Source organism: Natrix helvetica, assembly GCF_964273705.1.
Source record: "Natrix helvetica genome assembly, chromosome: 2".
Taxonomy (NCBI): Eukaryota; Metazoa; Chordata; class Lepidosauria; order Squamata; family Natricidae; genus Natrix; species Natrix helvetica.
The window spans coordinates 57,687,171-57,713,829 of record NC_138552.1 but is presented as its reverse complement, the minus strand read 5'-3'; the positions used below and the strand labels follow the sequence as shown (position 1 = coordinate 57,713,829).

The window sequence follows — 26,659 nt, the reverse complement described above, 5'->3', positions numbered from 1 at the left end:
GAACATGGAAATGTTAGTAGGAATCAGATTGTGATTGGTTATAACCATTGCAGAAGACGTTTCAAATCCCAGCTGTCTCAGAGGTCCATATGACAGGTTTTCCCAGCATGGAAATATAAGAAAAATTTAATGTTACATAACTATCATTAAGTTGCTGAAAATAGGCTAGAATTGAAATTGAAGCTTTGAACTCTTCAATAGTTTTTCCCATACTAAGGTCATGTCAGGTATTGTAAATAACAGGAAGAGGCAAATAATACAGATATAGATTTCAGATGTCCCAGAAGACATTCTATACATCTCAAAATTGCTCAATATATTTATTTCAGTGAAAATTCTGGTTCTCAATTTATAAGTTTAAAGATATAGATAGCTCATCCCAAGGAGGGTTTCTCTGCAATAAGGCCACGGAAGATCTACAACGCTAGATAGAAAGATAATGTAAACATATTGGAGACTGAGCAAGGCATTTGACTCCACTTCTGAAGATCACTGAAGTTAAAATTAAAGGTAAAGGTTCCCCTCGCACATATGTGCTAGTTGTTCCCGACTCTAGGGAGAAGTGCTCATCTCCGTTTCAAAGCCGAAGAGCCAGCGCTGTCCGAAGACGTCTGCGTGGTCATGTGGCCAGCATGACTAAACGCCGAAGGCATACGGAATGCTGTTACCTTCCCCCCATAGAAAGGTGGTTCCTATTTTTCTACTTGCATTTTTACATGTTTTCAAACTGGTACAAGTAAGGGGAGCTCACTCCATTACGGAGTGCTAGGGATTCGAACTGCTGAACTGCCAACCTTTCTGATCGACAACCTCAGCGTCTTAGCCACCGAACCACTGCGCCCCTACCAAGCTAAAATTAGTTTCCCAGCAATCTTCATAAAGGAAAATGAAGATTGAAAACCAAGAGGAAGGATTATTCTCCTCACCCCCTCAAGAATTGTATAGCGTGATGTAATGTGACTTGTCTGAGGTGAGACCAAACTTGAAAAAAAAAAGGAAAAAAAGAAAAGACTTTCGGAAGACTGAGAGTTGTATCTGTACATACAGTATGTTGGTGAAAAACAGATGATTTATCTGAGAGAGTCCAAACTAAGTCTTATCACCCACAAATGACACATCTGAAAATGGAAAAGCAGCTGAAAGGGAGACAATTTGGAGTAAAAAAATTGGAGGGAGGGTGGATCCGATTACAGCTAGTTCGGATGACCAAGGGATCTTCTGCAGAAAGTAAGCAGATCCCTTAAGGGATTTCAAGAAAGCCTGGGGAAACACCCTCACCGCCCGCTTGCAAGGGCGATCGTCATTTGCACACCTCTGTCTGCGCAGATGAGAAGGTCCTTAATGGAGCGCAATGACGGGAAGCTCACTTGCGCTGGCTAATCTTTTTGTTTAAACCCTTCCTTCCCCACCCCAGTAGCCGTTTGGGCCATCTGGTTTTGGATGGCCGAGTAGCTTCTTTGTTCACTTTCGTTAGCTGTGCGGGGAGTCCGGTTGCTAATTCGCCTGTAAAGTGAGGATACCCACAGCTGTTCAAAACTGAAACTTATCCCTCCCTGCGCGGAGACCGAATCGCACCTGCTGCTGCTGCTTTTAAGGGCAGGGCTCCCTTTCTTGAACTTTCCCGCCGCGCCAGTAAGGGGCGCTGTGGCTCCTTCGCTCCGAAAACGACGAACGAGAGACGGAAGTGAAGCCATAGGGTGGAGGCAAACGCTGCGCCTTCCCTCGGCGGCTGGTTCTTGCGTTCCGGCATGCCCTCTCCTTACGCCTCCCGGTTGCTAAGCGGCGGCTGAATTGAAAACGAGTCGGAAGCGCGAAAGAGCTGCGGGCCGGCGGGACTGGGAGGAGGAAAACCTGCCTCCTGGCGTGGCTCTTTGGGTCCGATAAAGGAAGGCGGCTTCGGACGTTACCAGTTGTGCTTGCTGCTTCTGGAGCGGATAAAGCCAGACTTTTGGGCTCGGTAGCCGCTGCCCCGAATTAAAATGGGCGCTAAGTCTGACCAGCTCCTCATTGTGGTTTCTATCTTGGAAGGTAATGTTTGAAGCAGTTCCCTCGGAATATGATCGATTCACCGAGGACGAGTATCTGGAGAGGAATTGGTGGGAAAGCGATCGCACCCCTTCTCCTGCATGCGAATGCCGCCTAAAAACCAACCCTGTCGCTTCCAGATTTTGAGATTTTAATAGATTAACAGAGTTGGAAGGGACCTTACAGGTCATCTAGTCCAACCCCTCGCCCAAGCAGGAGACCCTACATCTGCCTCTACCTAGGATCGAACTCACAACCTCCTGATTGTGAGGCGAGAGCTCCTGCGGTTGGAGAAGACTTTTGAAGGCAATGGTGGACCATCTTGGGTTTGGGTAACGTTCAGGCATTAAATCTGCCCTAAGGGTAGTGGCAGAAACCACAATGGGTGCTGCTGTAGTGTGGCAGTAAATAATTAGGTTTTTATTTTCTGAGGTTTATAGAAAGAAGTCTTCCAGTGCCGTGAAATACTTTGAGGAAGCATCTGTACCATCTGCAAATATTCCACATTTTTGCATAGATCTTATGGGTACCTCATCTGAATAAGCCAAGCACATTCTAAAAAATTAATTCTTCGGCTTGGAACTGTCCTGAAATATGTGTTATGTGAGGTAATGAGAGGGAACACTCTGAGGAAATCTTTATTTTACCCAGAGTTATTGCAGGGTTGGGCAGTTTTGTATATTTAATAAAATAATTTCCTACATAGCATCTATAAGCAATAATCTTTCCTTTCTCATATTTGATCTAGATGTTGTTCAGTGGTTTCCAATGGTTAAAATTTCCAATGGTTAAAATTTCCAATGGTTAAAATTGTCCTCACATTTTTCTTGTTAATGGCAGATTTCTGGTTAGTGGGTTTCTGGCCAAAATAATTTGTACTATAAAAATAAACCCAGAGTAGGCTCTATTGGAAAAAAAAAACCTATGAAAACACGATAAAGATGGAAAAATACATATAGTGGTGTTTTTTGTTACATTTTCCCACTGTAATTCAGACTTTACTATTTCAGAGCTGATATAATTGATGTGTCCAATGTATGGGAGATCATTTTGGAACAAACATTACTCAAAGCAATACATTGATTCTTGTCACTCTACAAATTGGTAAATAAGCATGATCTGAGGTCACATTATTTAAACTTTTAGGCAGGTATTGATTTGTTCATTTTTCGTTTAGTTACTACCCTAGAGTTAAGCATCAGGAATTCTTGTTATATTATGGGTTTCCACAATCTGGTAAACTCATGCTTCACATGATAGTTTTTGTAATGGCAAATGCTTTACTAAAACTTTATTTTGTGGTTATATATTACTCAAATTTTGTTGGTAGGTTGATCTATAGTGCATTTATTTACAGCAGAGATGAATCTGACTTTACATTGCAGTGGAATTTAAAATAGTATTTAAAATCTGAAATGTAACTATTGAAAAAAAATTAAAACACAACTACAAATTCTTCATACTATATGAAGATTATGAAATATATTTGATGTTAACTATATTTCTCCTTGGCTTTAATTTCCTTTGCTAGCAGGTCAGAATAAACAATCTATCCATGTTTATTCACAAATAATTTTTGAGTCCTAAATATACAAAAGATTGCAGCCATAATATGTGTACATGATCGTATCATTTCAGAATTTTATAGATTATGAAACTTGGGCTTGGCAGATGGTTTGGATTTTCGCTCATGGGGATGCTAGAAGAATCTGTCTGATACGTTTTTGTACATGTGCTCTATAGAATGAGGGCTGATGAATAAAATAGCTGCAGCAAAAGAGAGTTCCTCTTCCCTCTGCTCCATAGATTATCTGCTTGATTTGTGTGCAGCCCGAAGATGTGCTGACTTGCTTCCTAGCTTCATTTGGCAGCTGTTAAAATAGGAGAGACATTTTTAACCATTTTCTTGATTGACACATTGGAAGCCCCATACAAATAGATAGAATGCCATGTTTACATTGGTTATTCTTATAGTTCTTTGCTGTCCTAGAGTACGTTATCAGGCAAGACTTATATTCCAGAGGAAGCAAAAATAGACTGACACTTTTCTCCTGCAGGAACCTTTAAGAAATTGTAGGACAGTGATGGTGAACCTTTTCGGCACCGAGTGCCCAAACCGGAACGTGTGTGCATGTGTGCGCGCTGGAGTGCCGGAAACCCAAAGACCAGCTGGCTGGCGACACATGCCTGTTTTTTGGGCATTTTGGCCAGTTTTTAGGCTGTTTTCAGGTCATTTTGGAGGTTGTTTTCCAGCACTCTGGCACTGTGAAGACCAGCTGGTGATGGTGCGTGTGCCCACAGAGAGAGCTCTGTGTTCCACAGGTTCGCCATCACGGTATAGGACAATAATGGTGAGCTTTTTGGGCTCAGAATATCAAAAATTTGGCAAATGCATAACTTGACTCTGCTGACATATCACACCCAGAGGCACCTTAGGCTAGGTCTAAAGTAGATGGCTTGTGTGTGTATTGATGAACACTGATACATCACCCCCAAACATTGTGGCATATTACTACTGGCATGTGTCATTACTGCCGTAGAATATGAGTATGGGCTAGTCTAGGGGTCAGCAACCTGCAGCTCTGGAGCCGCATGTAGCTCTTTCATCCCTCTGCTGCAGCTCCTTGTCGCTGGTCGGCTCTACAATTGATAGGGCTTTTGGTTAGGACAGGTAGAGGAAAAAGGATGCTGCACTAGGAGGAGGTTCTATGGTGGGGAAACTGACTTTCGGTCAGCACATGAAAAAGGACATCATGCTAGGAGGAGACTGATGGGAGAACCGGACTTCCAGTCGGCTCCAGAATTGAACAGGGGGGCTTCCAGTTAGGACCTTTGTAGCTCTTTGAGTGTTTAAGGTTGCCGACCCCTGGGCTAGTCTATCTGAGGGATTGGGAGTACAGCCACATACATGCATTAGTTTTGATATATTGTGAAGCAGTCCATGCTGCAAATTCTGTCAATGTTTTCCTTAACATTGTATTTCCCATTTCTCTTTAAAGAGTGTAATCTGGAGCATTTAAATATGTGAGTGCTATAAACCTGGTCCCTAATTGTATTTGTACTTCATTCTTAATTAGAATTCTGGCTTAGTATGAATGAATTTGATCTCTCCCACTTCTGCAAGCGTAAGTAAAGAAATGACCCATGGAAGCTTTGTGGTTTGTAGCAATATGCACAAACTGGAAAGTTGAAATCCAGGAACTCCTTTTATTTGATAAAACAAATAAAGCAGCATTTCCTGTTAACATTTTATGCTAAACAAAATACATGAGTTTTTCTGTTAGCTCAAGAGTAACAGAGAAATGGATTATTTATGCTGTATGCTACAGCATGCTACCTATTCCTTTTAAACTAGAATTTGGCTTGCCAGAATATGTAAACACAAACATTACATTTTTGAACCAGTCATCCATCTGAGTTATTCTCTGTTGCAGACACAATCAAGTTTTGCTATAATTGGGATAAGCTGTTTGTAATTTATTTGAAACCAATCCACGGAAGATATAATTATGCAGTGGTTAAAGAATAGTTTTTAAATATTTGAATTATATTTCACAATACAATTTTTTGTTTAACAGCTTCTTACATGTATTTTTCTTTTCTTTTTTCTAGGGCGTTATTTCCCCAAACGTCCAAAGCGTATGTTGGTGGTAGAAGCAAAGTTTGATGGCGAACATTTAGCTACAGATCCTGTAGAACATACTGATCAACCAGAATTTGCCACGGAATTAGCTTGGGAGCTTGATAGGAAAGCACTTCACCAACACAGGTTATTTCTCAAAAAGTTGTGAATAGGTTAATTACATGGACCTGCTTTAGGTTTTTTTAAAATAATAATTATAGTGTGTTGATCTGTGATAATGCTGTAAAATTCAGAGACACAAAAGATAAAGATCAGTTGTTTCCCATGTTTGTTATTTTTTTTTAAATGTCTTTTCAATGAAGGAAATAAATGTAGTAATGGAATATGTTAACTATCACCATATATCTAAAATAAAGATAAATATTTTATGTTTCCAGTTTTATTTTTCTTTTAATGTGAAGGTTATCATAGATTTGCTTAGAACAAACCAATAGATCTGTTTTCTTCTATCCATTCATCCTTTGGGGAAAGATTATTTTAAATACTAGATTGTATTTCTTGTGAATAAAAATGGTAGTAAACTCTCTTTGTTCTTGTGAGAGAATACTTTTTATTAGTATAGTTGTTTCTGAAATTATATGTAAAATATTAAGATAATTGTATTCAAACTCACAGAAGAAGAAAAATATATATGCTAACAATTCTTACATGGGATTCATATTTTGTGCAGATTACAGCGTACGCCTGTCAAGTTGCTGTGCTTTGCTTTGGACTCTCTATCTTCAGTTAAAGAGACGATAGGTTATATTGTGCTAGATTTAAGAACTGCTCAAGAGAAAAAGCAGGTATTCGTAATTCTGTATCTGTCTCATGATAAAATAGGTTCCCTTTCTGGTATTCCAGATTTAAGTTGTTTTGATTTGGATTAAGTAATAATGCATTACCAGACCTAACTTTGCACAGAGTTGAATGTATATGTTTGGATTAACACCATTTCAGAGTATTGTTGAGCTTTCAAATAACTGATAATTTTCCATAAAGGAAAAAAAAAATCACGTAGATACAGGAAAGAATGTGATTTGGCTTTCTATCATTTAGCTTTTTGAATGGTAGAAACTTTCCTAGTACAGGAGTTTGGGATTCCACCTGCAATAAAGCAGCATAGAAAAGATATTGCTTTATTCTTCAGTGAACCCAGGCTTTAGATTCACTAAATTACACAATGTGCATACTCATACAGTATGCTACACAGTAATTTAACCAGAGTTTATTGAAGCCCATAGTTATGTTGCATAATATACTTAACTAGTAACCATAGAATTCAAACTATACTGGATTTACAGACTGAAATACAAACAAATATGGATAATCATAGTTTAGTGTGGTACATTGTATGATTTCTGAGCCATATTTATGGCTTCGTTTAGCAGGTAAGCTCAGGCATATGTGGCTTATTTTACAAAGCAAAGCATACAGAGTATGCTATATAAGTATGGTCATAGACCAGCTTTACTAAATCTTTTTCCTATAACAGAACCTTAAGATCTAATGTACTAATACTCTGTGCTATTTTGGAAGAAACTGTCTGTTCTTAGAAAATTTTCAGTATTAATGGAAATAAAAGCTGATGAAATATTAAGCTTATGCAAAAATGGAGTAAACCACGATAAAACATTTTTAGGTCTTTCCTCTCCACTAATAAATTCAATTGATTCGTAGCATGCCTTGATAACCGTACCAATATGGAAAAACATTTCAATTTTCATAGATCTTTAATTTAAGACCATAATAATAATATATTCATGTTGCGTAATTGTTTTTGGTTTTTAGAAATTGAACTAAAATCTGATACCCGTAGCACAAAGAATAGATTAATAAATGCCTGTACACTGATGTTTTTTGTCATGTAGTTATTGTAATGAAAAGGATATAACCACTTATAATTATTTGTTAATTTTATTTTTTGAACTCTTAATATATTCCTGCTTAACTGCTTAATTTATCTTGCTGCATTGCAAATGTATCATTTTATTGGCTCTTCCTTATTGCTTCTTTATTGTAAGCATATTATTTATCTTTTTCAATAAAATTGCTACAGCCATCAAAATGGTATCCTTTACTGAGCAACAGATATACAAAATTTAAGCCTGAATTGCAACTAAATCTGATGTTAGAAACTGACACCAAAGCATCCATCGATGGTTTTAAAGCAAGGGAAGCACCTCCCAGAGAAATGGCAGGTTAGTAGTAAAATAAATGCTTTTTTTTCATAGAAAACAGCAAAAATTCTGTGACTTGTGATAAATCTATGAATATTCTAGGTCCAGAAATGGTTGGAAAATTTGTCATAAAAATGTCTTATAAACTTGTTTTTATTTATTATTTCTATTGAATATGTTATTTTGTGCCTAAAACAACTTGTCAGCTTCATGTATTTACACTAGTTTATTAATTTTAAATATGTCTGTACAATTTTATTATTTATTTGATTTTACTTAAATTCAGGTGGTAGATCTCCAGATTAGGTTAAGTAAAGTAAAACCATTAAGTCAACAGTCTGCTCTGTCCAATTGGAAAAGTTTTAGACCTGATTTCTGACTGTTTATAAGTGCACAGCATTATATATCCAGAAAATGAAGCAATCTTGGTTAATAATTGTTATTTAAAAGTTTATATAGAGTTATATTTCTTTTCTGGCTAAACTGATATATTTATCTTGTGAATTCATTTCATTTTTAATGTTTCTTCAAAGTCAGAAGAGATTCCTTTGCATTTCTCTTAATGGTAGTTCTAATTGTCTCTTCCTATATGTCAATATCATATTCAGACTAACTTACTTTAAAAATTAAGATCTTAGAATTATAAACTGGTCGCATATCTACTATTTTTGTCTGTATTGAAATTTTAATTTTTTTGTCTTTATAACATTTTGTAATATTTCTTCTTTGTCTAAATTAATCATTCTTACTGCTATTTTTAAAATCATTTTTCAGCATGTGTAAAGTTACTCTACTTAAACTTGATTCAACAGTTTTACTCTTCATACTTTTATATTATTCTCTGTCCTAAATATTTTTTATATTCTGTTGTAAATTTTAGCAAAGTATAATCTTAATGTGTACTGTATTTCATATGGTGGAATTTCTTTTCATCAATATGCTTCATAACATTTTCTTGCACTCTTTGTATTAAGTTTGTTTGATTTATAGTTAGTTTGTGTAACCTAGTAAAGACAGTTTATAAAACCCAGGCATTGTGCCCACTGTATATGAACAGAGCTATAACTTCTGTTTGCACTCATGACCTTCAGTTAAACTGATAGGATACTTCATTGCAGTCTTCCTTGGTCGTTCATGGGAATGAATAAATGGAAATGCTTTACAATATAAAAACTCAGATTTTTAGGAATCATTTTCAACACCAAATTATGCTAAATTATTCCAATTTGATAAAGAACTGACCGATTATGAATTATTAAAAGGAAGTCTTTAAAAACGTTATGGGTGTGTGTAAGTGTGTGTGTTTATGTACTGTATGTAGACAAAATGTTTAAATCTATCTATCTATCTATCTATCTATCTATCTATCTATCTATCTATCTATCTATCTATCTATCATCTATCATCTATCTATCTATCTATCATCTATCTATCTATCTATCTATCATCTACCTACCTACCTACCTACCTACCTACCTACCTACCTACCTACACATCTATCTATCTATATGTCACCCTGAAAGACCGAAATTGGTGAATGTCGACATTCACCGGTGAATGTTGGTGAATGTCGACATTCACCGGTGAATGTCGACACATACCAATTTCGGTCTTTCACGGTGACATATATAACGAGTCAGCGTAACGCTTTACTTTTGCTTTTCAATTCGCGGTCCTGGAAACTACTCGTTCTAATCGCGCAGGATCGCAGGTTTTTTTTTAAAAAAAGTCCGCGAATAGAAGACGCTTAAAAGGAAGCGAGGAGCCGAGGTATTAGGGTAAGGGTATTAGGGTAAGGGTGTCAAGAGGATAAGGACATACACCAAGCGACTATGTGAATGTCGACATTCACCAGATTTCGGACTTTCATTCACCGGTGAATGTCGACATTCACCAGATTTCGGACTTTCACAGTAACATATACATCTATCTATACATCTATCTGTTTATCTACCTACCTATCAAACAATAAATAGTATGCATGCACACACATAAACGCATACACTTGTGTAATAAATTTATACAGTTTTTTTATATCTACTAGGAAATGTTTTAGCTTCCTTGAGGCACAACTTTTGTAAACTGCAGTGACCAAATTGGTATTGGGTGTGTTCACAGGATAAAAATCTATTAATACTTCTGTTATCTAACTTTCAGATCAATTTTTTTCAGAAAGTCCAAGTCAAATTTCTTCTTGTTTAAAGTATCTTTTCAGTTTCCTGGATTGGACCCCAAAAATCTTATACCTGTGCTAAATGAAGAGGAAGGATATCATCAAATTGGACCAGCAGAATATTGTCGTGACTATTTTGTTTTGTCAGTTACTATTGCATTTGCTACACAGTTGGAACAGGTAATACTATTGATTTTTGTTTTTAAATGGGTTGTTGTAGTGAATGCATATTCTTATTTGGTTACCATCTAGACGATGTTATAAAGCATGATCTTCAGAGTGCATAATGATTTTGTAATATTGTCAAACTTGGGATTCCATATATTCTAATATAAAATTATTAGAAAGAAATATTTTGGGCCTTCTTATGTAACACACAGCTGTGCTCATTAAAGCTGCCCATATTTTTTTTCAGCTGTCCATGTAACTGAAGAAAAGTTGTGACTGCTTTGTGTTTCATTAACATAAATTGCTTCTTTCAATGGGTCATATTGCTTGCTCAGAATTAGACAAGCTGCTTTAATGAGCATTAATGAGGGACTGGGTTATGCAAATTGTGAATCACTTCAAATCATATTGGCAGTATGCATGGTCCTATTATCTGTCTATCTCTTTCTCTTTCTTGCTCTAAAATCTAAAAATATAAATTAACTGTATTCTGTCCTGATGGGAGTAGCTTAAAAATTTATGAGCAGGAGCTAATAGTTACTCTTATCTTTGAGTCCTCCAATTTTATATTGGCTAAATGCAAAAATGTCTAAATAAATTTAGTTAAATGTGGAAGAGTCTTTATAGTGGAAGTGCAGATGAATGCTCATAGTTCCAAATAATCAGTCTCATGATGCATAATCTATTTTGTGTTTCTCTCTACAATCACAATAGTTAATACCTACCACAGTGAAAATTCCAGAACGAAAGCCTGAGTTCTTCTTTTATTATTCACTACTTGGTAATGACGTTACCAATGAACCATTTTCCGACCTGATGAATCCAAACTTTGAACCAGAAAGAGCATCTGTTAGAATACGGAGCAGCATTGAAATTCTAAGAGCTTATTTTTTTGCTCACTCAAAGTTGCAGGTAAGCATTTTTACAATGTTTGTGACAATTTAAACCTTAATAGTTCTAGAATCTGAAATAATCCTGTGGACTAATCACAATCCAGTCTGGCATGCATGCAAAAGTTTTGGCCCTACAGAAAAGCAACATTATAATTCAATAGGCTCATGCATCAGCAGAATTAGAGATATTCTTGTTATACTTTAATGTCAGGCAGCATTTCCCTCTACTTGAGGGGTGTTTAAGTAGAAATGATCCAGCATCTACATGTCTCTGCCTGGTTTAGTAGTACCATTGATCTCTGGATCAGTTTTGTTGTCCTTGTATGGGTTGGGAGTTGTGATTCATGTCCTATAACAGCGATGGTGAACCTTTTTTGGCTCGCGTGCCATAAGTGGGGGAGCGCAGGGGGGTAGTGTGCAGGCGTGCTGCACCCATAAAGCAATGCGCGACCTCCCCAGTGCACATGCACGCACTACAAGTGCTCCACCCCATTTTTTGCATGCTTTTTTTGCTCTACCCAGGCTCCAGAGGCTTTATAGGAGCCTGGGGAGGGCGAAAACAGCCTCCCCCACCCCGCCGGAAGCCCTCTGGAGGCTTGAGGGACCTTCAGGATGCTTCCCTGAAGCCTCCAGAGCAGTCAAAACGAAGCTCCGAGCAAACTGGAAGTGACTTCCGGTTTGCTCAGAGGGTCGTTTTGAGCGCTCCGAAGGCGTGAGGGATCTTCAGCTCCGGAGCAGTCAAAATGAACCTCTGAGCAAACCGGAAGTGACTTGAGGGACCTTCAGGATGCTCCCTGAAGCCTCCATAGCAGTCAAAACGATCCTCCGAGCAAACCAGAAGTCCGTTCCTGAATTTCTGGTTTGCCCGTAGGGTGGTTTTTTGCGCTCCGGAGGCTTCAGGGAAGCACATGAAGCATCCAGAGGGCCTCGGGGGGGGGGGTGTCTTTTCGCCGTCCCCAGGCTCCTATAAAGGCTCTGGAGCCAGGGGGGGGGGGAAATGGCTTTAAAAAAGGGTGAATTCAGTTGGCCAGTGCGCACATGTGCACTGATCAGCTGACAGGGCAGCACCTTGCGTGCCTTGACAAATGACGTGCCATAGGTTCACCATCACTGTCCTATAATATGATTATTTGAAGCTATTGCTAAATTGTGACTTGAAACATTCGGGATTTTAGAAAATAAGACACTCTGAGGAACATTAAATTCTAGGGAATTTGCTTCCATAAGAAGTTAATCTAAGATTCATTACGAATACATGTGCATTATATTTAAGGAATAGTGTTTGCATTTGGAGGTGATTGTGTAAATTCTTTAAATATGACTAATTAGTATGATCTATTTGTCTACTTTTTCTCCTCATAATACTTTTTTGACTTCTAGATTCATATCTGCTGTGGGGACCAATCTCTTGGAAGTACTGAAATTCTTTTAACTAGCTTATTAAAGAAAGGAAGCGCTGAAATTTGCCAGCATCCAGTAGCTATAGAAGGAGCATTTATTCTTGTTCCACCTAATAGAGCTCGGCAAAAACTGCCACCCATGCCTTTGGATATGGCACCTACTGTCGGGGTATCAGTTTCACTTCAAAAGGATGGCAAAGTTTGTCAGGTGCAGCTCATTTTTTTGTTACTTACTTTGTGTTACTACTTAAAGTGTAGAATACAATAAAAATATACTGATGATCACTGTTACATGAAAATGAAATTAAGGCTAATCATAAATCTTGCTTTTGGTTTGTTCAGCCTCTAATCCAACCAGCTGCAAATGCTGAGACTGAAAATGTGAAAAGAGACTTGTCTCCAACACATGATAAAGAAAGGAGACCGGAAAATGGCTCTCAAGATATCCTACCTCAGACACAGCATTCTCCTCCCATAAAAGAAGATGCTACAGAAAGTGAAGTAGAAAGTATTCAGTATGACAAAAATCCAAAATTACAGAAAAAAGGTAATAATTGTACAGATCCTATTTCTTGTAACTTAATTATTTTCTCTACCGCAAAGTTATTCTTGTATTGTATCTTGTTTTATAGCAGTCTCATAGAAAAAAAAGTTACTCTGCATAATGATTTAATCTAATTTAAAACATTGTAAAAGCGCTGAGTAGTTGAAAAGAGTCAGCAGGTGATTATAATCTACTTATGGAAGCACTTTATGTTTAGTTTGAGAGCATCATTTGCTTATGGTTGTAGGTTTCATGTTTCATTTTAAAGTAGTTTGTTAGTATAAAAACACCAGTTTTTTATGTGTAAACAGAATACAGTAACTGTGATTTATATGATTTTTGCCCTTACATGGAAACCTTTTGAAATCTCGAAATATATTTTGTAAATACTAGTCTTCCAGAAATTTCAGCCTTAATCACACAAATTGTCTTCAAGATGCCACATGGAATATTTTGTGTGAACATCTCCCACCGGAGTGGTACCTATTTATCTACTTGCATTTGTATCCTTTCCTACTGTCATGCGGCACTCAGGTGTCAAACGCGACTGTCTGATTTCCAGCTGACAAGTTCAGGGTCTCTAACTGCTGAGCCATTGCACCTTAGACTAATAGTAACTTACACTTATTTAAAACGGTTGCAACAGTATATCAAAGATTGAGAAGTCTTTATTGGAAGAAAAGCTAAGACTTTTAAAAAAAGTTAAGACTTTTAAAAAAGTTAACTTTGTGTTTATATTTGCAGCTTTGAAAAGTAAAATGCCTGCTTCTCAGACTCAACATCCCAGTACTTCTGAATCCACTACAGGACAAAAAATTGCTGTTCCTGCATCATCCCATCATTTTTGTTTTTCGGTAGATTTACGAGCTGTCCATAATCTGGATGCTGGATTTCCTGTTAATTGTATGTTAAGGTATGAAAGCGTTACACTGTAATTCATTGGGAATGAATGATTTATGGGCATGATTTATTTTTGTTATATAAAACAATGTAAAATCTTAGGATATAGATCTAGATCTTAAGTAAACACTGTATGAAAAAAAACTATTTTATTGGAGTTCCTTTGTTTGGAGAATATTTTTTTGTTAATAAATTCTAAAACCTTAAGTATATTGTTCTCTTCGAGAAATTTGAGATTGTTTGCATTCATCCCTTTCTGATATATTGTAAGAAACAATTATTTTTCGATAAGTGTGTCTTTGCTGGGATTCCAGACATTTTGAGATTAAAATGAAGTAAATTGGCCAGTCAGGATAATTGGAGATGTGGTTTAACAATGGAATGATATATAAGGAAAATACAATAACAATGTTTTAGTCATCGCTAATTGCATTTTTCTTTAACCAAACATTATTTTGGTTTGGATTTCTCATACTGTGGCTGAGTTTAATTAAGCTAAATCATGATATTCTTTGCTAGATTCTGTTGTAGAATATTATATGAGGCATTACTAGTAGTAAAATATAATTTATAACTTAGCAACTGACATCATCGTTGCCCAGGGAATGCCCAGTTGGGGGTTCCTTTCATATCCTCGTTAATGAGCCTCACTGAATTGGTACCTGTTTATCTACTCAGGTTTGCACACTTCCAAACTGCTAGGTGGACAGAAGTTGGAGATTTTTTAGGAGTGACCGGCTTTAATCCTACCCCATTTATAGGGAGATAACATCCCTTCAAAATGGTGCAAAAGATCACTTTTATGTAGACTGATTTTATATGTCTGACTGCACCATGGCTTGTTGAATAAACCACAATTGGTTAATTTCATCAATGTCATAAAGCTTGCTATATTTGATTGACAGATCACATTAGGCCAGAATCAAATAAACTGCGTGGCTATATCAAGGAATCCCCATTTCAAAAATAGAATTCTGTTCAATCTTCTCTAAATGTATTGCAATAAAACAAGACTTACATGTACAGATGTCTAGTGAGGTTACTATTACTTCAGTCTCCCTGACAAATTTTGTAATTAATATTGAATATTTCAATTTTCAAGTGCAGAGATTTTATTAAGCTATTAGTACTTTGAATTTATAATATATTTCCTGAAATTTGCTTAAAATTACTGGTCAGGTTGATTTGATAATAATTTTGTCTTCTTCCATAGGTATTCATACCCATTTTTTGGCAGTGCTGCACCCATTATGACAAATCCTCCTGTGGAAGTAAGAAAAAACATGGAAGTATTTCTTCCACAGTCTTACTGTGCGTTTGATTTTGCAACTATGCCCTATCAGCTTCAAGATACCTTTTGCAGGTAACTTATGTACTGAGATATTGTTTTAATAATAGATACATTAATATATTCTTTTTTATGCAAACTAAGTTTCCCATACTAAGATGTTTACCATTTAAAATTTGTTCTAAATCACTTGTTTGTCAGATAGCATATGTATCTTGTCCCTACGTTTGTGCGATGTGTTTTTAAAAAGAAATTATGGTTCTTTTAAAAGTATGTGATCCTACCTTTTTATGGGGAGCAGAATGTACAACTTTATGCCAATCATAGAATTTACAACATAATTTATACCAATCATAAATTAACTAGCAGAAAAAAAATAGATCAAATTGTCATCATAGACTCAGCCAGGTGGCAGATAAGAAACTGGGACCCTAATTGCCTCACAGAAGTTTGTGATATTACTTTCAGAGATAAGAATATGTATACCGTTGCAGAAACTAATAGAGGTTTTTAGTTTTGTAATGTTACAATGAAAATGCAGAGAAAGTATTGAATTTAATTATTTTATTTAGTTGTTAAATTTATGCACCACCCATCTAATCTAAGTGACTCTGGACAGTTTACACCATTATAATAAAACCATTTAAAGACATGAATAACAGCATAAATTAAAAACAATGAAAAACAGGTGAAAACTTCCCAAGTACAGATCAAATTAAGTTACAAAATTCAATTGCACCAGCTGAAGCTACTGAAGGGCAGCCGCCCATAGTGAGTGTATGAGTGACTGTAAGTAGAGCTTTGCATTCCAGGAAGGGACACAAGTGATACACAATACGAAGCTGTGCAAAGTAGGAGTTGTGAATCTAGAAGAAACCCATATTGCACAATGGGTCTGTCTGAGGCAGTACCACTTCATCAAGCACCAAGGATGGTAAAGTCCCAAAACCAGAAGGTCTCCAAATTCAGAACCAAACAGTCTGGCCAGAGTTCAGCTGAAGCTTCCCATACAAACTCCTGCAACTTCCTACACTATGACAAAATGTCAACCACATATCTCTGCCAGGGATAGAGATATACTGTATAACTGAATATCATCAGCATTCCTCACCTCATGGCAACAAATTATTTCACTCAGCAGCTTCATTTAGATATTAAAAAGGATTAGAGAGACTACTATCAAGCCCAGCAGAACTCTACATAGGTCAAGGGCAGGACCTTCTCACTCCCAATTAACATCAATTGATACCTTCCCCACAGAAAGCACATAAGCAGCTCAATACTGTGCTGCCCACTGCCAGCTCCAGAGCCCAGGTAGTATTTAATAGTGTCTTCATTACTGATTGAAATAGTATGCATATCTTACCATTGCTCTAGTCGGCAAGATCAAATAATTTTCTTTTGTATCACTTAGATAGCAATGTCCCACCCAGTTTTTACTCTTCACTAAATGTACACTTTACTTTACAATTTATTTTTTTACATCCATATTTTAAAATCTCAATTTCTCTTTTCTGTCTGGACCTCTGACAAGCCAGGAAATCCCTGACTTATATCAGAAGAATCTTAAATGGCTAGAGTTGCTATTTCAGTTAAGTTCTTCAAGCACACCCTTATTGGGAAACATTATTCAGTCTATTTCTCCTACTCATACCACGTATTTTTGTCAGTTGCATAGGAGAAGGCCCGGGCTACTACTTTTGGCTGTAATGTTGGTTAATCCTTTTTTTGAAGCCAGATGAATTGGAGCAGCATAGTGGAGAATATTTCCCTCACCATGAGATTGGTGGGACCACCCTCCATCTGGATTTCTGTTGCTAGATCGAGTTGCTACATGAGTAATCTTCCTTGAATCTCCCTCTGATCCCAGTATTCTTTCCCCGGGGATCTGAAAGGCAATTCCTTCTTTTTCTCTGGAAACCGTACATGTCAGGCAGATGATTGTACAGGACATTGGCTCAATCTATTCAACATGAATCTTGGAGAACAGATCCTCCAACACTACTGAGATCACCATGAGGTTTGTCAAGCTTTAAATAGACTTCTTTGCATTGCTAGTCAGCTGCAAGTTGTACCAATTCATTTCCCGATTCTTCATAGAAGAAACAGCCTAAGGAAAAGGTAAAGGTTCCATCATGAATAAATGCCGAAGGCACACGGAACATTGTTACTGTCCCACCAAAGTGGTCCCTATTTTTCTACTTGCATTTTTACATGCTTTTGAACTGCTAGGTTGGCAGAAGCTGAGACAAGTAACAGAGGCTCACTCCATTACAGAGTACTATGGATTCAAACTGCCAGACTGCTGACTTTTCTGATCGACAAGCTCTTAGCCACTGAGCCACCTTCAACATTAGCCTAGGATGCTCTAAAAACAAATTATCAAAATTATCTACTATGTATCTTCTCATCACTCCCCTTTCTACAATATCTGGAGAAGGTAGAAATCATCCTGGTGACTTCCAAGTGACCCAGAAGACTTTTACATTTACAGCTGTGCATGGGCTCTCCACATCAGGCTGAGCCTTCTCAATTGGGGATACTGTTTCACCTAAATCAAGTTTCGTTTTAGCAGTCATGTTGTAGGTTGATTACAAACACTGTCGACCATAGATTGCAGTGCAGCCCCCATTCAAACTGTTTTAGCCTCTTGTTTATAGTCCAATTGTCTGGATTTTCAAAACCATTAAGCTCACATTTTGTTGTGCTTTTTGCCCATTGTCGTTGCAATTTCTCAAATATTGGCTTTTTAAAAGCGAGCCTGATGATTCAAGTAACTATTCCTATTTGCATAGAGGTATTTAAGAATAACATTAAGGCTAACCTAAACACATTCACTCATCAAGGGATTCTTACACGGAGTTTCATGCTCCATACCAGAAGCTTCCAGGGCATGCCATCCAGAGCAGGATTCTGTATTTTATCATGTTGTGACTCAGGTTAAACAATTGAAGGCTATAAAACTAGTAATGCTTATTTTAAACTGAATGTACTTTTAGGAAATAATACTTGTTAATTGAAAAAGTAAATATATCAGAGTGTGTTTATGAACCCTGACAGCTGTTGTGACAATGCAAATATGTTACAATGAGCTTTCAAATGTCAATAGTTAAACATTTTGGAATGGAAAAATTCAAATAACAACTACATTGAAATTCCAATCTAGAATTGCCTCCTATTTTTAGAATTGTAAAACGTAAAATGGCAGATGAAGTCTAAAAATATATTATAGTACTAGGATTTCTTTTAGAACAAATTGCCATAGCAATTGGGTAAATCACAAATATGAGTATCTTTAAATTTCAAGTGATTGTACTTTTAAAGCATTTTTGCATTTACTTGTGGTTCTTTGTTTATATTTAAACAATTTAATTAAAATGCTTTAACTTGTGGAAAAATATAATTGTTTACTGCATTCTTGTGTTCTTCTGTATAACTGGTTTAAACTACTTATAGCTTTCGTCATAATTCCATACAAAGTGGCATTTGAAAAATAAAAGATGCATACTTCCACTGAGACAAGTAGGGGAAGACATACAAAAAGTGGTAAATTACCTATTTTCTTCCTGCATTTCAGGTTACCATTGCTGGTGGAACTGTGGCATAAAGATAAAACAACTAAAGACTTGCTTCTAGGAGTTGCAAGACTCCAGCTTTCAAAGGTTTTGTCCATGGAAAAAACACGTTTTCTAGGAGGAAATGGCGAGCAGTGTTGGCGTCAGACCTTCAGTGAAACTATTCCTTTTACAGCAGCACAAGGGTAATATTTTGAAAAATTGGGGTTCCTGCAATAAAGCCAATTCTTTATAATAGCGTGGATCAATGTTTCTCATCCTCAACAAATATGATGTATGAACTTCAGTTCTCAGCTTGGCTGGAGGAATTCTGGGAGTTGAACTCCATATATCAACCAACACTGCCAACAACCTATTCTGCATTATACAGTTAGTGCTTGTTTAACAATCTTCCTTGCTTAGCAGCAGCTTCAGTTTTGATGGTATTGAAAAATAACTTCATCACCGATCACACTTAAGGCTATTGCAACCTTCCTCAGGTCATATGATCAGGATTTGAGCAGTTTGCAATTGGAAGGCATTTATAGCTCTCAAAGCATCGTCCCCAGTTACATGATTGCCATTTGTGTTCTTTCACAATTGGCTTCTGACCAGGGGCAGATATGGTGGGGGCCAAGGGCCAAATTATGCCTGGGGGACATGGGGACGCTGTTTAAGAGCGATTGCGCATTCCGACCCTCATTGCCCCTCTCGCACCCCTGGGTGCTCGAGATTATAGGACCCTGGTCTCCGGCTGGTGTTGCTTAACGCCAGGTCCGTGATACATAAGGCTCCCCTCATTTATAATCTCATACAAGAGGGGAGAGCGGACCTGGTGTGTATTACGGAAACCTGGTTGGGCCATGAGGGGGTGTTCCCCTCATGGAATTATGCCCCCCCCCGGCTTCCGGGCGTTCCACCGGCCGAGAGCCCAGGGCAGGGGCGGGTGGTGGCTGCGGCGGTTATTAGGGAAAGTCTTGGACCTCAGGAGGTCACTGTACCTCAGATAGGTTGGTGTGAGTCCCTTTTTGTGAAGTGGGGCCTTGGAGCTCAGGTGGGCCTTTTTGTCACGTACCTGTCTCTCTGCTGTGTTTCATCGGCCCTGCCTGAGCTGCTGGATGTGTTAGCCGGGCTGGCGATTGATTTCCCCAGGCTTATGGTCCTGGGGGATTTCAATCTGCGTCCGAGACATCCGATTCAGCTCGGGAGTTCATGGCTTCCATGACGGCTATGGACCTAACTCAGTTAATTCGAGACCCCCACCCATAACAAGGGACACACACTCGACCTGATTTTTGTCTCTGGACAGTGGATGAATGATCTAATTTTAGGGCATATTGTTATTCAACCCTTATCATGGTCTGATCATTTCCTCCTCATGCTTGATTTCTATACTGCTATCCCCTGCTGCGGGGAGGCAGAACTGATTAGATGGTTCCGCCCCAGGCACCTGATGGACCCTGAAAGGTTCCTGATGGAGTTTTGACCTTTTCCTGAATCCCTTGCTCACAGCTTGACCGAGGTCCTAGTGGAAGCCTGGGATAGGGGGGCCACTGGGGCCTTGGACCACGTTGTGCCTTTGCGGCCTCTGACTCGGTGCCGATCCCGGGTAGCTCCTTAGTTTACTGTGGAGCTCCAGGAGATGAAGCGCCGGAGAAGACGCCTAGAGAGTGGTTGGAGGATCTGGGTGGGGATGAACAGGCTCAAGTTTAATCCCTCCAAGACTGAGTGGCTGTGGTTCCCGTCATCCTGATTTGTGCATCACGTACCATCTTTGATGATTGGGGGATAAATTTTAGCCCCCTCAGAGAGGGCCTGTAATCTGGGAGTCCTCCTGGATACACAATTTAATTTAGAAGAACATCTTACGGCCGTGACCAGGGGGGCCTTTTACCAGGTTCGCCTGGTACGCCAGTTGCGCCCCTTCCTGGATTGGGATGCCCTATGCACAGTCACTAACGCCCTCGTCCTTTCTCGTCTGGACTACTGTAATACTCTCTACATGGGGCTGCCCTTGAAGAGCACCCAGAGGCTCCAGCTGGTCCAGAATGTGGCTGCGCAGGCTGTCATGGGGATACCTATGTGCTCCCATGTTACACCCCTTTTAGGCGGCCTGCACTGGTTGCCGGTTGTTTTCCGGGTGCGATTCAAGGTGTTAATTATGATCTTTTAAGTGCTTCATGGCTTAGGCCCAGGGTACTTGTAAGATCGCCTACTGCCACCGGTAGCCTCCCACCGTCCAGTACGATCCAACAGAGTTGGCCTCCTCAGGGTGCCATCGGCCAGGCAGTGTCGGCTGGCAACTCCCAGGGGGAGAGCCTTCTCTGTGGGAGCGCCTTTCCTTTGGAATGAGCTGCCCCTGGAGCTTTGCATAACCCCCAACCTCCGCTCCTTCTGGCGCGCCCTAAAAAGTTGGCTTTTTCAGCAAGCCAGCCTGACCTGAATAAAATAAAATAAATTATTAATTTTAAATTGTCAATTTCAATGTAATCCTAAATTTGATGTAAATTGTCAATTGAAGGTTATTGGATTTCCTATTTAATCTTTTTAAACTTTTGTCATATGTGTTTTTATGTTGTACGCCGCCCTGAGTCCTTTGGGAGAAGGGCGGCATATAAGTCCAATAAAACCAAACCAAACCAAACCAAACCAAACCAAGAGTCAATGGAGAAGCCAGCAGTAAAATTGTAAGTTGCTTTCATGTGATGACTTCCTTAACAACTGCGGGTGATCTGTTTAACCATCATGGAAGTGAGGTCGTAAGCCCATTACTGTCACACGATGTCTCGCTTAATGACTGTAGTGCTTAGCAATGAAATTGGTGAAAGTTATGGTCATTAAGCAAGGAGTACAGTAGCTTTAATTAAAATGCAGTGTTTAGTTTTATGTAGGATTATACTGAACCTTTTACTTTGTTTTTCAAGCTTACAAATCTGTTTTTAAGGATGTAATATTTATTAAATTATTTCATTGTTTAATATTCATTTAATAACTTAATACAATGCATTAGTACTTTGCACACGTTTTTCATTTTAAAATATGTTTGAATTACAAATTTAACGTAGTTGATCATTCAGATTTGATATTCTTGTATTGCTAGTAAGATAAATCATGAATCGCAGTGTAGCTGAATATAATAGCCACTAGATGGCACTGCTTCAGATCTAATTAGCTTTATAGCCACTGAACAGAGAAATAATTATTTTCTTTAATTTTCTAATGCAATGAAGTGAGTATAATTCTCTGCTTAGGTTGGACTATTTATATTTATAATTTTTCTTATATTTAGATACTCAATATTTTATTGTACTTGCATTATTAGGTATTAATGAAAATGAGTGGGGAACGTAAACTGCAAATAAAGATTTTGCTGAGTGAGGATTTCATTGTTTTACTCAACCAAAACAATTAAAAGAGCCTATTATTCATCAAGATTTGCCAACCTACATCCATACTTGACAGATTTTACAATTGGTTTGGATTTTTAAACTGGTTTTCCTAATTGTTCAGGAAAAGAAATAGTATCTTTAAAAGGCTAAAACTTTTGTTCTTAAAACATTAGTACTCTTATATGGACTGATTAAATTAGGATGTGTGGCTATATACAAGTGAAATATATATGGACATATCTAAGATAAAGAAATATTAGTAGAATTAGAGGATATTTGATACATTATTAAAATACTAGCTAATATAGAAGATTAATAGTCATCATCTCAGTTTCCTAATGAAGCATGGACAGGAAATGTGATGCAAAATAATTCGCTACTTTTTGTTTAAATGTAACACATCTTGCAAATACTATTGGTCTTTCAGCATGTACCAAGTTATCTCAATTTTTTTAAAAATCAGGTCAAGATATAAAAACCTGAACTTTTAGAAGACTCTGGGTAATTCTTAAGAACAACAATATAAAAGAATGAAATTAAGAAACAACATACTTCCATGATTAAGAGGGAAATCCTGCGTAATGATAGCTATGTAGTTTTATCATTGAAAAATGTTTCTGTTTCTCTTTATTGTGAAATTTCAAGAACTTTATTTCATAGCTGAATGAAAAAAGAAATGTGTTATTGCTTTACAGGCCAAGCAACAAGATTGCAGATCTTTCATATATAGTGACTCTAGAAGATTATGGACTGGTGAAAATGCACGAAGTACTGGTGTCTGATTCTTCTCGGGTAAATAAATATGTATCATTTTAAGTTAAGAGAGAAAGCATTTCATTATAAATCATTTGAAAATATTTATTTTATCCCATGTTTAGTGTTTAGGTGCTGATGAGCTACTAGGTGTTCCTAAAGTACAGCCTGAAGTCCATACTGAACCAAGAGAAACTCTGGAATATAAAGCAGCACTTGAGCTAGAAATGTGGAAGGAACTACAGGAAGATCTTTTTGAGAATCAGGTTATTTCTTAATTTTTACAGCTGTTAACTGTGGATGTACTTAAGTCGATGGAAAGAAATAATAAACTCCTGTCCTTTAGCTACATCATACAACTGAGTTTGCTATAACGTTGGGCAAGCACAGTGAATGAAGACTTCCCGAGGTTTGGAATTCTATAATATATATTAAAAAAAATCAGGCTGCTACATAAAAGATAGCAAAGTATCACAAGCAAAGAGGAAAAAAAAAACATTAGTTGTGATAACACCCAATGCAGAAGGCAAGCCTAGAAGCAGAAGGCTCTTAATGCAATGTGCCTATAAAGAAACATCAGAAATATCAGATTATTCACAAAGGCTGTCAATAAATGTAGAGTAATTTACAAAGTAGAGATAAAAAGCACAGAGGAGAGCCAGTGTGGTGTTTTGGTTAAAGTATTGGATTAGGATCTAGGAGACAGAAAGGTTTAAGGCCCGTCTTCAGGCATTGTAATTCACCGGGTGATACCACACATACCAAAGCAGCAGATTGCTTTCATACCGGAAAAAGCATACTGAAAAAAGCAGTAGGATCCCGCAGATTCTATTACCAGATACTATCCCTTGTCCTCCAGGATTTGTTATGGGAAAAATAGAAGATATTCACGCATGCCATGAATATATCTTTACCGCTTAGAATGTAAAGCAGGATACAAATCTAACGGTTAAATGAACTTAGACATAACCAAGGTGTGCTAAAACAAAGATCCATGATTCAGCTCTAGAGTACAAATAAGAGCTTTTGAAGACACTGACCACTTGATTAATGTGGGGTAAAATTACCAAAGCTATTCTTCCAAGAGATAAATAGGCAGAATACATAAAACAAAATGACCACGATAGATATCCAAGAAATGTTTATTTGCTGTTGCTTCAGGATTTGACCTTCTGATTTAAATTATCTAATTTAAGATATTATCATAAATTGCTTAACCAGAGTAGCGATTTAGATGGGCAATTTCTCTTACAGATCATGGATTTTCATTATTATACAATGTACATTAACAGTAATATTCTGGAACACTCAACGTACACATTGAAGGTCCAGAATACAACTGTTGATGTTTTGAACTAACTGCTCAGAATCTCCTATTCATGGGCTTGCTTATTATGAAACAATATAAGCTACATATTAAACAAAGTAGCAGAATGAAATCCAGAAAAATACAAATTATACAGTGTGTGTGCACATGTATGTGTCAGTAATGATCTCATGTCAGTAATGATCTCATTAGTTTTAGTTTTTCACCTAGAGCAGGGGTGTCCAAACTTGGGAACTTTAAGACTTGTGGACTTCAACTCCCAGAATTCCCCAGCCAGCATGCTGGCTGGGGAATTCTGGGAGTTGAAGTCCACAAGTCTTAAAGTTCCCAAGTTTGGACACCCCTGACCTAGAGGAACTATCCATTGGTAATGTATTTTCAAATATAACATAAATATTTTTTGTTATATCAGATAACTTGGACTGTACATGATATCATAAGTAGAAACAACAATCCAGAGATTAATGATAGAACTGTGTGTCTTCCTCCCTCCCCCCCCAAAAAAAATAAAACCCACTTCTTGTAGTTGAAGAAGAAGGAGTTGGCTCATATGCAGGCACTGGCAGAAGAGTGGAAAAAAAGGGATAGAGAAAGAGAAGCCTTGGTAAAGAAAAAAGTAAGTGCTTTCACTTTAGAATTCTCATATGTCATTGTCTTCTGAGACCATTTACCATGATAAACTTTAAATAGAAGCAGTGCCAAGAATTTTCTGTAACTGATAAATTGCATAAAAATCTCATTTTGAATCAGAACAGACTTTATTACTATTCACATGTTAAGCTGCATTATTCTTTATTCCTCTTAAGTGTGTAAAAATGACAGCTGACATGTATATTTTCTCTAAACCATAACAAAGATGCAGGGAATCTATTTCTGTTGTCCAGTCATCCATTTCTTTGTAGTATATATCAGGTTTAACATTCAAGTAATAAATGTTAAATATTAAAATATTTTTAATGTTGAATGTTAAAACGTGTCTCAAAGTCTAATATGTGTGAACTCTTCTTCCCAGAATATAGCAAATTCAGGATATGGCAACATACGCTTCAATGAAGCATTATTCTCATTGTAACAACAGAATTATTTATTCATTCATTTTATACAAATGCAAAGGGTTCACCAAGTCTGAAAGACTGTTAAATAAATCATACGTAGAATTATAGTCTAGGATCCTTTGATTTATTTTTTTTTTGATACAGAAATTAAGGTAGTCTGCCATTGTTAGAAAAACAGTATTGACACTTCAGAATTCAGTATGTATGGAAGACCCTAATTGTGCATCTTTGCACAATTGGCTCGCTGTTGATATTATTAGTTTTCCTCAACAAAGTTCAAAAGCATAAATCCTCTTTCTGTATTGCTTCTTCAAACTCCAGCATTCATTAAAGTATCAAAATTATGAGACATACAAACTAAAATAGTCAAGTAAAAGGGCAATATTTAGGTTATATTTTTAGAAATATTTCAATATTTTCCATTTTGTCCATTTTACTTTCTTCTATATATCCCTTAGGTTGCAGAGTATACAGTTTTGGAAGAAAAACTTCAGAAAACTTTAACTGACTTAGAAAAACGTGAAAAACAGCTGGTCAGTGCTGAAGCTGAGGTAAATGGATGCCAAACTATGCTATCCATTGTACAGTAGTTTTTTTAAAAACCAATATTTTTGTCACAATGATTTCCAGTCATTTTAGGTTTTTTATTACTATAATTTTTGCCAGCAATATGAATTTGGGTTTTTGTCTTCGCACATCCTTTGAAAATTGGCATAAAATACAATGTTTTATTTTCTATGTGTAACTTTTGCTGATTGACAAAGGTATAGCTTTTTATTAAATGTTCTAAAACCTATTTCAAGCTCTCTGAATGAAGATAACTGGATAAAGTGATATTGTAGTTTATTAAAAAGTTAAAATTAGCTACATGCAGTGATTTTGAGAGCACAAAGAAACAAATGGACACATTTATAAGGTAATGCCAAATGTTAAGTTGTTCAGATGTGAATGCGTGTTTTCAAATTGCTTCTATAAAAACTCATGTTAAGCTCCAGCGGTTAAAGAAGGAAGTCCAAGCAGAACATGAACGAAATCAGCAGGAAGTTCAGGATACAATACGACGAGTCAGACAAGAATGTGCACACCAGATTGAGCTGGAAAGGGCGAGAACTAGGCAATTTGAAGAGGACAAGATCCGTGCACAAGAACAAGTACGGGTTGTTTATATTTTCCGACATAGCTAAATTATTAATATTAGAAATGGATGTAAAATTTAAAAGTAAATGTATTAGTGCTATCCGTTTGATTAATGGATGTCTAAATCAGCAGTCACCAACCGGTGGTCCCCGGGTGACAATTTTGGTGGTCCGCAGAAAAATGATTTGCATTTTTTATATTGCACTAAATACTATTTACCTTTTTAAAAGATATTAGTGGTCCATGGGATT

General features: G+C 37.3%; 1 protein-coding gene across 1 annotated transcript in view; it reads left to right on the top strand.

Moving 5' to 3' along the window:
- Positions 1-1,617: 1,617 nt before the first annotated feature.
- The window catches only part of CEP120 (centrosomal protein 120), a 41,101-nt gene continuing 16,059 nt past the window's right edge, over positions 1,618-26,659 (top strand). Inside the window, exons 1-16 of the mRNA XM_081942724.1 lie at positions 1,618-2,028; positions 5,638-5,794; positions 6,339-6,453; positions 7,707-7,848; positions 10,032-10,180; positions 10,883-11,080; positions 12,442-12,669; positions 12,804-13,008; positions 13,750-13,918; positions 15,119-15,268; positions 18,771-18,953; positions 22,832-22,928; positions 23,015-23,155; positions 24,743-24,832; positions 25,730-25,822; positions 26,261-26,422. Coding sequence (XP_081798850.1) covers positions 1,980-2,028; positions 5,638-5,794; positions 6,339-6,453; positions 7,707-7,848; positions 10,032-10,180; positions 10,883-11,080; positions 12,442-12,669; positions 12,804-13,008; positions 13,750-13,918; positions 15,119-15,268; positions 18,771-18,953; positions 22,832-22,928; positions 23,015-23,155; positions 24,743-24,832; positions 25,730-25,822; positions 26,261-26,422 — 2,328 coding nt within the window. The 5' untranslated portion in view covers positions 1,618-1,979. The remainder of the gene's footprint in view (positions 2,029-5,637; positions 5,795-6,338; positions 6,454-7,706; positions 7,849-10,031; positions 10,181-10,882; positions 11,081-12,441; positions 12,670-12,803; positions 13,009-13,749; positions 13,919-15,118; positions 15,269-18,770; positions 18,954-22,831; positions 22,929-23,014; positions 23,156-24,742; positions 24,833-25,729; positions 25,823-26,260; positions 26,423-26,659) is intronic.